General features: G+C 47.1%; 1 protein-coding gene across 3 annotated transcripts; it reads left to right on the top strand.

Annotated features, from left to right (window-relative positions):
• Positions 1 to 5,779: 5,779 nt before the first annotated feature.
• Positions 5,780 to 11,738, top strand: LOC101758452 (galacturonokinase). 3 transcript variants are annotated; one of them, XM_004976686.4, is made up of 14 exons: positions 5,780 to 6,190; positions 7,080 to 7,193; positions 7,911 to 7,982; positions 8,231 to 8,274; positions 8,419 to 8,527; positions 8,605 to 8,670; positions 9,116 to 9,195; positions 9,462 to 9,561; positions 9,904 to 10,079; positions 10,247 to 10,287; positions 10,363 to 10,391; positions 10,459 to 10,528; positions 11,021 to 11,110; positions 11,219 to 11,738. In XM_004976686.4, exons 1-14 carry the CDS (start codon positions 6,128 to 6,130, stop codon positions 11,488 to 11,490), a joined length of 1,326 nt encoding a protein of 441 aa, XP_004976743.1. In that variant the 5' UTR covers positions 5,780 to 6,127; the 3' UTR covers positions 11,491 to 11,738. The 3 variants fall into 3 exon arrangements, with proteins under 3 accessions (XP_004976743.1, XP_022684487.1, XP_004976744.1); XM_022828752.1 differs by lacking the exon at positions 5,780 to 6,190 and adding an exon at positions 6,720 to 6,862; XM_004976687.3 differs by lacking the exon at positions 5,780 to 6,190 and adding an exon at positions 6,822 to 6,964.
• The last annotated feature ends 6,065 nt before the right edge of the window (positions 11,739 to 17,803 follow it).

Here is a 17,803-nt window from a genome sequence, read left to right as displayed (position 1 = left end):
GAATTTGGCCCATTCCTCGCTACCCAAAAGCTACTAGCTACAATCAATTTTGGCAGTGCATCAGATGAAAGCATCTGTGTTTCTGTTTGTGTTATTGAACCAAAGAGCTAACATGCACGGCCGACACTTGGCTGATGACAACTTGACATGTGGCTACCTCAAAAAAAAAAAAAACTTGACATGTGGCTGCTCCTGTTACTACGCATACGTACTGTCTCAGGCGCCATGTCATGTGGAGTCCTCACACCGAGTCCGCGGCGAGATAGTTGCGAGCTGTGACTTGTGACAACCGACGTGTGACGACATTTTTTTGTGCCCTTTTCCGGTTTGTTTTTCGTTGTAAATTAGTCGCAAATTGCGGTGAGGCACGTGACACACTTGAACCTCCAGTAAGATCGGCACTAACGAGAGCATCTCTCGTCACTAAACCAACTAAGCAAGCACAATTATTTTCGCTTTGTCAAGTACATGCGGAAGTACCTCCACTTCATAATGTTGCTATAATATCATTCTTCAGAACCGGTCGTACGTAGTCTCTAGAAAGTTGCTACCACGAGGTGAAACCCCGGCCCACTGATGACAACGAGCCCCTGGTGACTGATACGTGGCGAAACACGAACCGTGATCACAAACCACAAAGACGCGGATGCCGTGCGTACATCCAGATGGGGACGAAATCGACACTAACATGGCTTTTTTTTAAAAAAAAAAGAACATCAACATTGCTTTAGCATGCAAATAAATCCTTTGCTCTAATTTCCAATGATATACTGTACAAACCAAATCAAACAGTGTTAGTGATCATCAGTAACCAGTGAAACATGCAGGTCATGCATGTGGATTCCTCCTTGGCATCACGATGATCTCTGCTGGCGCGGGTACGTTACCGTACGTGCCTGCCTCCGAATTATATTTTTGTTTGGTAGCCGGCCTTGCTCGAGGCATTTATGGACGGAAACGTGATACAGCAATTCCGAAGGAAAAGAACATGCAACTATTCCGCTAGCCAACACTAAGCCAGGTACTATTAAACTTTGAGATCCAGCGGAAGCAGAGTTAGCAACCGCTCGTGATGCGCATGCATGTACTTTGTTCTCTCTTGCAGCGGGGAGGGAGAGGATCAGCTGTGTCATGCTGTCATGTATGCTGCTATAGTTCACTAGGACTTCTTCTAGTCCAATCTCCCCCAATGATATTTTTTATGTTTGTGAACATCATATCCGTAACTTCCTTTGATCCTCAGATGTGTGTGTGTTTGGAAGAACAAGAACTCTAACCCTAGCTCCTAATTAAACCTCAACGAAATTGAAAATGGATGGCCGGAGTGGTACACATATCGACCAAATGCTAGCTATCAATTCAGATTAAGTCTCAAAATACTTAAAAGGTAACCATTGTGTACTAATGATCACTACTACTCCCATCTGCACCGTTTCAAATTGTAAGTTATTTTTTATCTTTTTCTAGATGCATGATTTTTTACTATGCATATCTAAGTAGTACACATTATGTCTAAATACATAGCAAAATCTATGTATTTAAAAAAATCAAAATGATTACGATTTGAAACGGAGAGAGTAGTAATATATTTCTTCAAGTTAATTTAATCCTTCAATTAGCATCTCATTATACTTACTCGGCAGTAACCTTGCCATATTGATTCAAGTTCACGACTTGTGCGTTTGTGTTTTGGAAAAATTGTATTCCTAGTGCTAGCATTAGGAGGTGTTTGGATCTTTAATCCGGACTAAAATTCATGTCACATCGAATATTCGGAGACTAATTAGGAGGACTAAACATGAGCTAATTATAAAACCAATTACATAGATGGAGGCTAATTCGCGATACGAATCTATTAAACCTAATTAATCCATCATTAACACATGTTTACTGTAGTACCGTATTGTCAAATCATGGACTAATTAGATTTAATAGATCTGTCTCGCAAATTAGCCTCTATTTATACAATTGGTTTTATAATTAGTCTATATTTAATACTCCTAATTAGTATCTAAATATTCGATGTGACAGAAATTTTAGAAGCTCCTAAAGAACCAAGCACTCCTTACACTAGCAGTAACTTGCAACCACCAACGTACTGCTGTACTGCTAATTTTACATTTTATCCATAGTTCCTTACCGACACATCAGTACCAGCGTACCACCAGGCACCAATACTTGTGCGTCCTACGCTACGTGAGATTCTTGGCTGGTCTAAGTTTGACTTTCTATCACCTAGGCCGGTGCACGCCGCATGCAAAAAGATACGTTGTGCTTGGAAACCCAAAGTATCGAAGTTGCTTGGAGACTGTGCAAAACATGCATGCGGCAATTACTACATACATCTACTGCAACATCGAAATTGGCATAGTACTCTGGCAGTTAAATTAGTTGGCACAGTCAAACCCTAGCTAGTAGTATTGCGTATTGCGTACAGGAGGCTCGTTTTGTCGCCAACCAACGGTCAATCTGATGACCCGACTTTGAAAAATGGACACCCGTCACGCATACGGCGCGTTCGACCTGTCATTGCTTCATTGGACGAAACTTTTTTATACCGTGACCTTGGAAACAATGACGCTATACACATCAGAGTAGCACCATATAAATTGTCATGGAAACATATATATGATATGCATGGTTCCAAGTTCCAACTAAACACACGACCGTTCAACGAGAGGTGATTGCACACGAACGAAAGGGACGTGTCAAAGCTGATCGGCGAATATTTTGGCGGCTCGTCGATGTCATTGTTGGAAGTTTCTTTTCAGCGAAAATTCCTCTCGGTGAGTATAGTAGTTCTACAATAGTTGTGTTTCTCGCTTTCCAAATTGCAAGTACACTTTATTTGCCTTTTTAAGTCGCATCCCTCTAACATTGATCTAAGTTTATTTGTAGGAAACACTCAAACACACACCAATGTTTACAATATCTGTTTAGTTTTAAAATCCATCGCGAAATACATATTTAGTACTAGAGGTGTTAATATATATTTTTTTAGAAAAGATCAAAGTTAAAGTAAACTATAATTTGAAATTGAGGGAGCATCACACATGCATGCATATAATCATCAGATATATGGAGGCGTGGCGTTGGAGCGTGCTTGTTCTATATCCACTATCTTTCATGCTACTACAGTACTCCTACGTCAGCAGCAGCTATGTGTGTAGACGACGGAAATTAAGAACGAGCCTGCACTCGGTCATCAATGTCAGTATGTCGCTTGGACCCTCTGGCGTCTCTCGTGCTTTTGGAGCATGCGGCGACCTAAACTCGAGCCTTTCGATTTCGTGGGCAAAAGTTGTCGACCGATCGAGCCCCAAAGTCGCAAATGTAGGGCCTGTCCAGGGCTCCTAAAATTTTAGCTTCTAAAATTAGCAATCTTCTAAAAATTTTTGTTTGGTTCCACCTCCTAAAACTGATTAAAAGCAATAAATGCTGTGGCAAAAGAACCATGGTGCCATTCCCTACTGCCCCTGCTACCCTTGCACGCAAAAAAAAAATATCATCCCTTCCGGTCCTTCTCGCTCTGTTGCAGCGGCTCGCGCAGCTCCACCAGCAGCTCCCGCTCCTCCTTCGTGTACATCTCGCTCAGCCGCATGCTCACCCCGACGCCGTCGCTGCCTCCGCGGGTTTGGGCGCGAAGGGGCGGTGGATCCGGCAGGGGGAGGGCGCGGACCGGAGGGGGAGCGAGCGGCCGCTGGCGCCGAGGAGGAGTGGGGGCGCCGCGATAGGCCCGTGCAGCGGCGTGAGGGAGCGGGGGTGGCGGATCCGACGGGCGTCGGCGTGGAGGAGGGAGGGAGCGGTGGCGGGGTTGGGGAGGGAGCGGCGACGAGGGTGACGGATCTGGCGGCACGAGGGAGTGGGGTGACGTGAGGGAGCGGAGGCGTGCGTTCGGGATGTGGGCGGGGTTGTGGGGGTTCAGGATGGATTTTAGGAGGTTTTAGGAGGGGGTGAAATTTTTTAGAAGTATTTAGGTGATGTGTTTGATTTTTTAGGCAGATTTTAGTTACTTTTTAGCTTCTAAAATTTTAGGAGGTGGAAGCAAAAGCCGTCGTGCCGCAGCTCCGAGGATGCGCGTCACTCGACCACACGCAGGCGCGTGCCACGGCATCAATATTGGCGACCGCGCATGCATGCGCGCGAAAGCGCAGGCAAGGAATGATTAATGGCGGAACGCAAATTAAAGCCGTTTGGCACACTCATTTTCTGCCTCGACCGTCTCCTCGTTCCAGTTCCAGTGCCCCTTGCTTCTCACTGCAGCGACGATTAAGCTGTTAATTACCTTCCTGCAACAGTATCAGTGCTTAACTGGCTGCTGCATGCGTGCTCGAGCTTTCGGCGTCATTGGCACTAGGAATCCCGGTCCATACGAAAGCAAGAAAATTTACTGACAGAAACAGTTCGATCGATGCAGAACGATCTCAGTCACGGTTGAGGCGACAGAGCGAGATCGATCGCTTGGAGTCTTTGGACCTGCTAGCTGCTACCAGAGTACTTCCAAGCTATTACGTGCACCCAAGGATCGATCAGCGTGACCCAATCTCGGCACGTTGCCGACGTGCCAAGAACGTATTTCCAATCTCTGGAACGCAACCGCAGATTCCTCGGCCTAGCCAATAACCTCTGACCACGAGATTGGAAATACGCGTCGACATCGACCAGCCCGCAGCGTGTTCTTACCGGCAGCAGTCGCCGTTCCACCCCAGGGAAAGCGATCGATCGAGTCAGTCGCCGGCCGAGCCGCGCCGTGAACGAAGATTATTCGTCGTCCAGGTCCAGCCACCACCAGGAAGGTGCCCGAGTGCTGCCGACTCGCCGACGTCGTCGCGGTCAGTCGCCGCCGGCCGGAGCTTGTTCGTGCGCAAAGATGGCGGATGGCGGCTTCATGTTCTCCCCGATGCTTTCTTCCACTTGTGTGTTGACGCCTGTATTGACTTGGAAATGGAGAAACGGAAGCTTCGGGTCAAGCTGGTCTGTGGGCTGCCTTTATCTAGAAGAGTAGGATGATGATGAATGGGCTGGCACGACTGGGCCATTTGTGTTTGTTCATGGGTTCGCTCCCCCTGTTGGGCTGTATGTAGAAGAAGACTAGACGAGATGATGATGGAGTCGGGGCCGCTGGCCCAGGAGGCCTAGACTTCCGACGGCCCGGAAATATCTTCGGTTAAACTGGGCCATCATGACTCAAACCTGGAGAAACCTGAAGAAGAGAATAGAGAAGAAACCCCATCATCCTTGGCTCCTTGCTGTGTGTCGGTGTGTGGTCCTGCCTGCGTGCAGATCACGGGCTCACGGCCGTGGCGCAGGCGCAGCACAGCTGCACAAGAACCGTCTGCTCTGTCGTTGTCCTCGCGATCACTTGTTGTATACCCAAACGTACATCCGGTAGCGGTAGGTGACATGTGCGCAGTGGCTTAATCTAGCTGGCCGCTGATGGCAGGTTGGGTGAGTGCAACAAAAGCACAGCGGCGCGCCTCGTCTCTTGCACAAGGGCGCAATCCCCTGCACGCACCAAACAGAAGAGCTCGGAAGCACATCCGCAGACCGCAGGAGCAGATCAGAGCCGGTTCACACGATCCTCGTGGATCCATCTCATCATCCGTCATCAGACCACGGCAACGAAAAAGATAAAATTCCCCGCCCCAGCACTTCAGGACACACGAACCATGCTGCACCCTCACGAGCCCCCGACGCTACCACTTGCGGCGAGTGACTGAGTGAGAGTGATGATCCACTAGCTAGTACAGTAGCTACTAATCTTTGTTGAGATCTCACTAATCCACTACCCCTCGTTAGCTCCAAATCCACCGCACGGCCACTGCAGCCATGGAAAGAGGCCAACCCGGCCCAAATCCGAGAACGCCGATGAACGACTCCCTCGACTCGACCCCGGTGGGGATAAATCGGAGAAAGCTGGCCGAGGCCTGAAGCAAAGCAAGTTGGAAGTACCCCGACCCGACCCGACCCCACCACGTACGATTACGATCTCGCCACGCCACCCGCACTCGCACGCGCCACCACTCAAGGCTGCGCCTGCCGCCTGCGCTACTGCGGCCGCGCCGCCACCCGCGCGACAACCACAGCCACGGGCGGCGAGCCGCGACCGGCGGTGGGTGGACAAGTAATGGTGGCGCCGGAGGGAGTCGGAGTCGGAGGAGGCCCATCGCGGTGGCCGGCAGCGGAGGAGGTGAGGCGGCATTGCGCCGGCAAGGGGGCCCGACTCGCATGGGGCTGCAGGTGTAGCTTGTGGGGGTTCGACCTCCCTGCCGCGTAGATTCGGCCACCTCGAGGGACTAAGGGGCGAAGGCGGCGTGTTGCGAATTGGGATTGTGGGATGCCGACCGACATGCTGTGTATGCCCGGGACCGGGCGTCGATGGCTGGCTGCACTAATTGATAGCTCTGCCACCACTCCATTTGTTTGTCACTTAATTAATCTCTATACCGAGCAGTCTTTCTGGATTCGGTTCTGTTTGTGCTTGCTAATTGCAGATACGTGTCCTTTTTGTTCTGATTAAGTTGATAGCCCTTTTGCTGGTGTGCAGTTTTGGTAGTTTGCTGCATGCGAATATTCTTTTTTAGATAGACACACATTTCATCAAAATTGGGACACAGGACGTCGCTTGGAATTAATGTGGGAAAGCTGGGTGCTAGCCGTTGAGACTGGGCGTATTTTGGGATAAGATCACACCGTGCTTTTGCTTTTATGATGGATGTGTCGAGGAGAGAAAGGAAGGGTGCTGCCTTTCCCCTTTCTGAAACAAATGGATATGCACTGTGCTTTTCATACAATGTGTTGACATTGATGGCTCGAGTTGAAGTATGATGACCTGTAGTTCTCGAACACCTAGCGGTTTCAAGTAAGCAAGTGGCATGTGGCGATTTCTGTCGCCAGGGAGGTTGTTTGCATGCTATTGCGGTGCAGTCTGTTATTTCCTACGTAAATGAAATTACATGCTAGTGTAGGGTGTTGATCTTGAGCTCATCTTGTTACTTGTTAGCATGTGTCAATGTATTCCTTTATTTACATCCTGTTGCTGGTTTATTCCTTTTTACATCCTGTTGCTGGTATTGCAGCTTGACATTGTACGGAAGAAGGTGGCTGAGATAAGTGGAAGAGATGAAAAAGAGGTTAGGGTAGTTGCTTGCCCTTACAGGATTTGTCCATTGGGGGCTCATATTGATCATCAGGTAAAATTTCCCACAAAGGTGTTCTTCAATATTAATTCAAAGGCATATTCAGAAGTAATAGTTGCATATCATTTCCCACAAATCACATTGTCATAAGATATTTGGAAAGATTGTGGTACTATTCTGTAGACCTCCAATATTGACCAGAATTTGATTATCCCCCCCCCCCCCCCCCCCCCCGCGACAATATTAGGCTAGTAACTGATGATAATCTGGATGTTAGGGCCCTGTTTGGCATAGCTTGTGATTCTTTGGAAATTGCTTCAAGCTAGTTATAGTGGCAGCATGATGCTAGGTAGTTCCTGATCACTGCCAATGAACAAAACCCTAACTGGCTTGATTTGGAAGATGTAGCCAATTCACATATTTTGATTAGGACTTAAAGCTTGCATATCTAATCATGAATGATTGATACTACCAAGTTTTTTTCCGCGAAGCTACATGATGGCTCAGTACTACAAAAGGGTGGCAAGTCATGTTTCGTGCAGCATATCATCTCAAACTGATTGATACTAGTGCAAGCCTTATATCAACCATTTTGTTTCATTTTTTTTAAAAAAAAACTGTGGTAAAGGCTGTCTAAGTAGAGTGTATAAACCGATTAATTTATTCTAACGAATGCTTAACTAATATGCTGCTGCTAATTGATTTTGTCTTGAAATATTATCTCGGTGGTGACTATGCTTGTTAACTAAATTCTCTTATGCAATCTGGCAGGGTGGAATAGTCACAGCTATGACCATAAATTATGGAGTACTTCTTGGTTTTGTGCCCTCTAATGATTCTGAGGTTGGTAAATATACTACCTTTTATGAAGGCTTTCTGAAATTCCTAGATAACTCTTTATGCTGAAATAATCAACTGCACTACCCTGGCAACCTTTTTTGGTGTTCTATTTATATGTTTGCTGTATGTACAATAAAAAACAGAATATATGGTCTCCACACAAAGTAGAAGTTTGATTGGGTCCCTATTTTCTTGAAGAATAATGTTATGTAATTATCTCTAAAATCAGCAAATTTCCTATTCTTTTGCAGGTTTTACTTCAATCTGGTCAATTTAAAGGTGTTATACAATTCAGGTAACGTCAAACATAGCTATATTTCTCTGAAAACATTTTTTCACCATGTTAGCCACCTAGCTACTGTTTTCATATCCGAATCCTGGCTTAGCTCATCTTTCAATATCAGCAAGCTAAGTTGTGTGTACCCTTTTCTTTTGACAGAGTCGATGACTTGCAAAAACCTATTGATAACCCAGAAAACATAAACTGGGAAAGCTATGCAAGAGGTGCTGTTTATGCTCTGCAAAATAGTGGGTATGATCTCAGGAAGGTAACTCCACTGCAATTGTATCTTTAGCAGCCTAATTGTCATATGCTTCAAAAATATTGACTAATGACTTCATGTAGGGTATTATAGGCTATATTTCTGGGGTGAAAGGATTAGACAGTTCAGGGCTTAGTTCTTCTGCAGCGGTAAGCTAACTTTAATGTTACATTTTTTTAGATTAAGGAAAATCTGGAGCCAACTTAGTTCTTCTGCAGTGGTCTAACTTTAATGTTACATACATGAATTTGAGTTAAAGTTACTGCTAGACCTGTTTATCACATGATGGAGCTTGGAATTAAGTAAGGTGCTGCACCTGGTGGTAATTTTTTAATATGTGGAATTGTGTTAAATCCTGGTATTTATAACTCACGAGCATGTATATCATTGATAATGGAATGTGTTCTTGCTGAACCCAGCTTCACATTATGTCACTTGGCAACCATAGTAAAAGTTGTGTAAGACCACTTATTTTGCTGTTGTGCTTGTACCCTTATAATATATCCTCAAAAGACATCATAATATAATTAATATCTTCCTAACGGATATGATCATAAGATTTCTATCCGTCTTACCATCTATTTTTCTCAACAGGTTGGCATAGCCTATCTGCTGGCTTTGGAAAATGTAAATGATCTGGTCATATCACCAGTGGATAACATTCAGTTGGACAAGTAAGTTTGTTTCATTGTTGCTAATATCTATAAGGGTAAAGTTCATGGATGGACATGAGTGCACATGGTCGATGCCAGTTTTAACTACAGTTCTGCAAATAGCTGCATAAACTTACTGCCACCATATGCTAATGCCTTACTGATGTCCTAGTACAACAATGTTCTGTTTTTACTTGTTTTGGACTTATTCATGATATTACACTCAAAAAAGATTATCCATGTTCATTCGGATTTTGGTGGTTCCACTTAACATTCCTATTTCTCAGGTCCATTGAAAATAAATATTTGGGTCTTGAAAATGGTATTCTAGATCCATCAGCCATTTTGCTTTCACGCTATGGTTATCTCACCTTCATGGACTGCAAGGTAATATTTGCATCCTACGCATAATTTATTTTATTTCCTTATCTCATATGATGAGGTTTTTTCTTTCAATGTTCTAAGGTGGACATTGAGTTGTTTAGGAAAATGCATATGGGGATGTGTTTACATAATTGAGAATTGTGCACTAGTACCATCTTTTTACTTGAGTTCAAATTGTTGCTGAGATGTGAGACTAAACTGTGGGAGTGTGGGGCTCCTTAATTGTGTTAACTATGACTAGTGTCTCATTGTTTGCATTTTTCATTCCCATATTTTGTTAGATAGTGTTCAGTGCAATGTTCGCTATTCATATTTGTTGTGACTGAGACTCTCTTACTTGAGTAGACCGCTTCACCTTCCCACGTCTACTTCTCGGAGCTGAGTAAAAGCCAGCAGCCTCAGGGAGAGCTACCATTCAAGATTTTGTTGGCATTTTCAGGGCTGCAGCATAATCTACCTAAGAAGCGTGGATATAATACACGAGTTTTTGAGTGCAAAGAGGCTGCCCGTGCTCTTTTGCAGTGAGTTCCTCTGTTAGTGTGGCTAGATTTCATCATGAAAATAAATGTCCTCTTATGTTGTCCATTTTTGAAAGGGTTGGAATTTGTGGTTCTTCTACATATCAGTTAGTAGTTGTCATGTTCAAAATGCAGGCAACTTTTTTATAATATTTTCGTTTGAATTCCAGCACTGCAGGCTGTGAAGATACACCAAATATACTTCGTAACGGTAAATACAAGTAATATTAGTTCTGACCCAATATATAAGCTAATTGTTCTGAGATTTTCTTTTGTGTTACTACAGTTGACCCAGTTGTATATGAAACCAAGAAGGTAATTATCGCTTTTAGCTCCAGTTTCTTAAATTTCTTCATGTTTTCCAACATATTTATTCGTGCAGGGTGTATTGGAAGAAAATCTTTCCAGAAGAGCTGAGCACTACTTTTCTGAAATGAAGCGTGTCGCTAAGGGTGAGCTAATCACATCTTGTTTACCATGACATATTTGATATTTCCATGCTGGCCATATTCAACCACACAGTGCATATTTAACAAAGAACTAGTGTTTGACCACCTTCATGGTCTGCCTAAACAAACTTTCTGCACTAGCAGTCTAGTACGACCTTGCATTATTCATGAATGAACTGGACTTTTGGTGTCTTGGCCTATTCACATCAGGGAGAAATAGTCATCGCTATATTTTTTTGAAACGAAAATAGTCATCATTTTACATTGCATCTGTTATCTTTTGTATCTCGGTATATTTGACAAGACCTCAGTGACTAGGCTTCTTTTTTAGCCTTACTGGCTACTGATTACTTGCTTATTTCGCGTTATCATACGGTTTCACTGGGTGTGCTACCTAGAAACAGTTGACACTTCACTCTTTTACTTTGTATATCTAAATGCAAGTCTTGAATGGACGTGCAATGGCCTGACAGTTAGTTGCCGATCTTTGTTCAGGTAGAGACGCATGGGCTCGTGGGAACCTGCAAGAACTTGGGCAGTTGATCTCCGCATCTGGCCGTAGCTCCATACTCAACTACGAATGCGGTAAGTTGCTTAAAACACATCGGACTGTGTGCTACATTTACAGTGTCTCGCTAATGACATTATACTGGTATTTGCCCGTGACGCAAATGGCTTCTCTGAGATATGCAGGGAGCAAAGAGATGATACAGCTGTACGAGATCCTCCTCAAGGCCCCCGGCGTCCTCGGCGCACGGTTCAGCGGCGCCGGCTTCAGGGGATGCTGCCTGGCGATCGTGGAGAGCGACCGCGCGGAGGCGGCGGCCGCGTACGTTGCAGCCGAGTACGAGAAGGCCCAGCCCGAGCTGGTCTCCAGGATCCCCGCGGATCGCCGCGTGCTGGTCTGCGAGCCCGGGGACTCCGCGCGCGTCGTACTGCCCGACGACGACCGCCTCCGTTCCTGATGGGCCCTGACCGAGGCGGCCGGCCGGCGGTGTAAAGAGCGCTGCTCCACGCTCATTGTTCCGGGAGTGTCGCCTATTGACGACGACGTATAGTATCCGAGTGTGCAGTATGCAGAGCATTGTTGTGCGTGTGCTTTCCATTTGATACATTCGTTTGTACGGAGCAATAAGCGTAGCGTTCGCGTTTGTATCGAAGCAATAAGGTTGTCGAGTAAAGAGAAGTGGAATGTACTACCAGTATAGACAAATCTCTCGTCATTTGCCTACGTGTTTGTAAGGCACTAGTAGCAGCTGGTCTCCTGGTCTAGCACTACCCGTTGGCAAAGACGACGATCGATCAGCAGAGAGGCGACGGTAAAAGTGCTCTGATGCATCCCTACCGGAAATGGATAGGCGAGTATTCGTATCCGATCCCTACCGAAATAGATAGGCGACGGAGATGGCCAGTGGCCCAGTGGCCTCGCGAACGCTCCGGGCGGGGAGCGGCGCGGTGCCCTGGGCCTTTCGCAGAGGGGAATCTCTGGTGGGATGCGGGCCGCCTAATTATCGTCTGGGCACGGGGCCACGAGCCCACGACTGATTCCAAATGCTTGCGCGAGCTGAACAGGCAACGCGCCGCTCACCAGGTGTGCGGCCCCCCGCGGCGGTTCCGATGCCCTCGACGCGTACTTTCCGCGGTGGCCTCACGAGTCACGAGCAGGAAGATTGTTTTCTTTGTCAAATCTTTCCTTCTTTTTTCCTTTTTAAAAACTAGTAGTATACTAGAGTAAGCACAAGGACTGAACCGGACCGTCCTGCCAAGGACGATCGTGCCAGCAGCATCGTCCCGGCACGCCCCTCTGCTCGCGAACAAACCCTAGCGTTAAACAAGGTGCATTATTGCATAGCTCCGGTATAAACTAAGCTGAATCATTGAGAGGTCGCTGGTGATGGATTCCAACCGCTAACAATCAGGAGGAGCCGGCATTTTGCGCGCTTGATTCCTCTGTGTCAGCGGCAGAATCATAGGTAGTGCCCGCCGGCCGATCCGTACGATCATCCAAACGGGACGCCCGTTACGCCGGAAAAATGAATTGTTCATCGCATCCAGCGCACAGGGCCAAATTAAAGCTTCCCGCTGATGGATAGGATTTAGTATTCCGAATTGGTGCTCCTGATCTGATGAGTTCGTTCTGTCCCATTTTTATTTTGAGCCCCGCTCGCGCTTCGCGATGCCAAATGGGAGATTGGTGAAGTAATTTTCCTGCATGAACGTCAAGTATAACGAACTGACTGGAGGAGTGGAGTAGATCGAAGTCAAGAACGCAAGACACGCTCATCCAAATTGTTGGATACCATGCAGCATATACAGCAGGATCAGATCGGGTTCATCCAGATTTCAGTTTGCACGGAAGAGTCCGAAGGCAACAGGATCATGCAGAGCAGCAGATGCGTCATGTCGTACGCCGTAGTGCCGTACGCTGACAGCGTATACCACGTGTCCTTTGGATCCCAGAAAGGACAATGAGCCAACGGAACGGATCGGGCCAGGGGCACGCACACAGCACACACACATGCCCGGGACCGGGACGATTTGGCATGCCTCTCGCTCTTTGGACGACCTCTTGGTACGGCAACCATGTGGTTGTGGCACCTCCGGTTTCCCCCTCCGCTCCCCTGATTGGCCGTCAGGTGTTTCGTTCCAAAGCGCGATGATTATATTAGTGGCTACCTGTCTGTCGAATCGTCCTATGTTAATCGATCGATCAAGTCAGCCTCAGGGGCATGCAATGCAACAACAAGGACAATAATGTACTACTGTAGTAAACGCTGAAAAGAATCTCAATGAGTACACTGATTGAAGAGAGCAGAAGCAGGAGGAGTAGGCGTCGTCAGGGCGCACGCCGCACCGGCCGGCTACGAGCGGAACAGGATAGGATGACGGGGACGGACGACGAAGCAGCCGGCACATCTTGTCATCCGAGATCCACGAATGAGATCGATCTTAACGCACTCGGCGGCGTTCTAGACCGATCGGCCCGGGGGAGTGTGAAGTGTCCTGTCCTGGCATTGGCAACGAACTCCCCGGCCGGGCCGGGTGGAGCCTGCCTGCTTGCCACCACGCCGGCACAATGCAACGAACCACATGGCTTGGCGACAGACGACACTTGGTCTAGGAGCTGATGAGCTCATGGCGTATTCGTTGGCTCCCATGAGGATTGGCTGTACGGTTTGTATACTCGGCAATCATTTAGATCGGCCAACTAGAGAGATATTCTAATAGTATTATTGATTAAGAACGGGTCATCATATACATATATACAAACAGTCAAACACACGACTACACAAATTATTGGTCGATCCGGAGGTAGAGCCGTAGAGGGGGTCATCAGGCCATGCCACTATTGACATATTCTGGTTGTTTCCCCCCTCAGCTCGCACAGTTTAAGCTTCTATGAGCTAGCGTGTTCGAGGTTGTTCAAGTATATCATCAAACCTTCCATTGACGATTTAGGCTCTACTTGAACTGACTGATTGATGATCATTCATCGACACCTGACATGCTTATTGAAACGGACCCGAATTCCCCCTCAGCTCGCATAGTTTAAGCTAGCGTGTTCGAGGTTGTTCAAGTACATCATCAAACCTTTCATTGACGATTAGGCCCTACTTGGACTGACTGATTGATGATCATTCACTGACACTTGACATGGTTATTGAGACGGACCTGAATTCCCATTTCAGAGAATTCAAGCCTACGAACCACCGTGATAGTTTCAGGAAGACTATCGCGTGCGAATTCCTATCTCAGATAGTACAAATCCATACCAACAAAGAAATATAGAGTAGCAATAGAGTAATAATATCATAAATATCGAGTACATCACTTCAGCACATGCTAGTACAAGTCCATCAGGACTAAATCATGAAAGGTAAAACATCTACGCAGCGGAAACATAAGCTATGACGAATACCATCTCCATAGGCGACTTGAGAAAGGGACCATCCCTAGTCTTCCCATACGTTGTTGTCGAAGTCGTAGTCAGGCTCCGACCCTTAAAAGCCACCATCTACCCGAGAAGCAGGTAGGTCATGTCAACTCCCAAAAGTAGCAAGCCAAGGAAACAGGGGGAATAATACTAAGGTTGTAGAGGTATACGCAGCAGCAACAACAGCAATCAAGGATGCATCAAAAGCAATACCATCTCCGAGGTCAACACCTCTCCACAAAGAAGTCGTCACAAATCACCATATCCTTTACCAAGAATCCAGCACCCAAACACTCTAAGCGATGTAAGAGCTCCCTTCCCTCGCATCTCAACGGCAAACGCCGGTCTAACAAAAAAGGGGAGGTAGAAGAATAATATAAGTCTAGTTAGAAGTAGCAGTAGTCAACAACACTATCCATAACAAGTGGACACGGACTATAGCTATAGGTTTACATACTCTACAGAGGTTGTACAATTGTACCCGCACGGATGGAGCCTGACGATAGCGATCCGTCCAAACCTCACCCTAGTAACTGGATAGTACTCTCCTGTTTCCCCGAGCCTAAAGCTATCCTCAACTGTAGAGCATGACATCACCAGTTGAGGACCTCAAAGCTTTGAAACCTACCTACGCCGGGGTGCAGTATGGTAAGAGTAGGTCAATGCCTCGAACTCCTTACACTGATTCTCCAATCCGCCTTCAGGTTGAGCACTATCCACCACTAGTCTCGGACGAACCCCGCCCATAACAAGGTGGTATGTACGAAAATAGATGCTGTAATTGGTGGTAAACTGACTCGGTCCTTAGGTACTGAGAGCGAGCACTTAACTCCACAAGTATGTACCGAAGCACCTGCAATGTACAAGTATACCACCTACTCCTCAGTGTCGAACAAGGTACTCGCCACAGGCACAGGGGGTGAAGAAAGTCCAGAATACTCTTCCCTGGTAAGGCACTCCTTAGTACCAACTACAGCTCGCTCCCGCCAAAACACGTCAAGGAATCACACTCACCCAAAACATACGCTAGAGTGTACAAGGAATCCCATCACCAAAGTCATGGCATATGCCCATCCATAACTCAAAAGCATGTATATGGATATAAGTAAGGTGATCCAGCTAGGGGTCTGTAGCTAGTCCACAAGTAGGTAACAAGGAAAATATGATAAACAATTATCATGGCATGGCTAGAAGCATAGTGTGGCGGAACCACCTCGGATTAGCTTGATTAATCAGAGTTTAGCCGCCTCGCATGCGACACCCCTGGTTAACTCAAGCCAACACGAAGCGTCGTCGGACTTCATCCGATTTAACCACTTAAATAGGATCGAGTTCAGCAACCCACACAAGGCGAGCGGTTACAGAGAATACAACGAGTCCACGAATTTTTAACAAGTTTTACTCATTTTGGTTCCACCATAAAATCCAACATTAGAGTTTTACAAGTTTTCAAGAAACAACAGAGAAAACACTAGCGGAAGACTTCGTCGGGGTCGGACATCCCTGGTGAGGCCAACCGGGACATCACTGGCTCCTTTCCTCGCCGTCCGAGGAAGGATCCCACTCGACCGTCCAGCCTGGCGGGAGCTGGGGCGGCCAAGCGCCAACAAGGGAGGGGTCGGGAACTGCAACTTCACCTGAAAAACAGGAGCCACAACAAGGCTGAGCTACTAAGCTCAACAAGACTTAACCGGGGAGGAGCCAACTACTCTTCCAACTAGACATGCAAGGCTTCTTGGCTGAGGGGTTTGTTTTGCCAAAAGCGCTAAGTAACCTATTTTCAAGTTTTAGCTCCGGTTCTAGATTTACTTACCAGTCTAGGTTGTGCAACCTACTCTAAGCAAACATCGAGCCAAACAAGATGTGTAGATAAAAACAACAACATTGCCATCATTAGATTCCTCATTTACTCAGGGTGACATAGCGATCAAGAAATCTCAAACTGTGAGAGGCAGATGAATCAATTCGAGTTCTTTAACCATGCATGGTGAACCTAGCCCCACGACATCCGCGCACCCGGAGGTCGCTTCCTGTGTCGGCCTTCCCCATCAATCCCCTAACCCGTGTCGGGCCCATTTCCTTTGGTGCAAGGTTCCATAGACCCGGTCTCTGCTGTTCTGTGATCACGCTTTGCCACCACGTGCGACAACCAGCAGGGGAAACTCCGTTCCAAGAACAATGGGGCGACCGCTCACGTCTAGGTTCAATCAGGTACTAGGCTTCCTCATCCCATACTAAGTATGAGGCTAGTACTTTCAAACACTTGATCACGAACACCACCACTGTCGGGCCTTAGCAAGTTTTCATAGACAGACGGGGTAACCATCCGACCACCAAAGTGTTACCCAACCCTGCCCCGTCCACCGTCCTTATAGTTGTAGCAGAGAGTAAACATGCAACTCCTACAACTCGCGAGTGACAGGAGATCACTCGGCTTTTACCGTCTCCTATTTAAGCAATGCAGCTATTCGGTCCAACAGCTAGTGCTCATATCAAGGGTTAACTAGGTCATGCATCTAGGGTTTCACACAACTCCTAAACGTAAATGCACAAACATGCTATTCGGAAGGCGTGTGCAAGTTTGGCAAAAACACGTAGGATTTTTCATGCAACCGGGGCTTGCCTGCAAACAAGGAGGGCTGGAACTGCTCGACTTCGGGGGCGGCTTCGACTTCCGCGGGCAGGATCTCGGCTACAGCTTCTTCTGCGGGCGCCGGGTGCAGCTCGTAGAAGCCGTCAGCGAGATGCAGCTCTACACGAATGCAATGCAAGGGTTAGCTTAAACGTTTGGTTTGACAGCAACACTGGCTCTCCTGAGCCCAGAAACTTGCGACAAAGAGCAGGAGGTTGAGACTGTTTGAGAGAGCTGATGAGGATCAACAGGTAAGGGTAGGAAGGGAACTAGTGGTCTGATCCTTGAACTAGAGGATGTGATAACTGGGATCCTCAGACGTAGGCGCTGAAGGGTTCCCACGTTTTACACATACACCCTCGAGTTGAAGAAAAGATCACAGCCAAGTCCTTGGGCGAGGCGGACAAGGGTCGGCGAAAAGACAGGGTCGGACGAGACGGAACTGGGGTCGGGCGGATAGGAGGGGTCGGGCAAGACGGACTTAGGGTCGGCACTCACCTTCTTCCTGAAAGGAAAGCTTGGGGTCGGGAAGAGGCAGACTTGGGCGGGGAACTAAAGTTTCGAGCAGGGACTAAGACCGGCGATGCTCCGGCGGCGGCGCTTCTTGTGGATCACAAGAGAGCTCTACGCAGCACAAGGGAGCAAGCTGCGGGGTGACTTGGAGGAACTGAGAAGGAACTGGGAGATGAACTTTTCAAGAACTGGGTGGGTG

The sequence above is a fragment of the Setaria italica genome, chromosome VII (genome assembly GCF_000263155.2).
Source record: "Setaria italica strain Yugu1 chromosome VII, Setaria_italica_v2.0, whole genome shotgun sequence".
NCBI classification, from domain to species: domain Eukaryota; kingdom Viridiplantae; phylum Streptophyta; class Magnoliopsida; order Poales; family Poaceae; genus Setaria; species Setaria italica.
The sequence above is the reverse complement of the archived record's forward strand: the minus strand, read 5'-3'. Positions and strand labels throughout refer to the sequence as shown.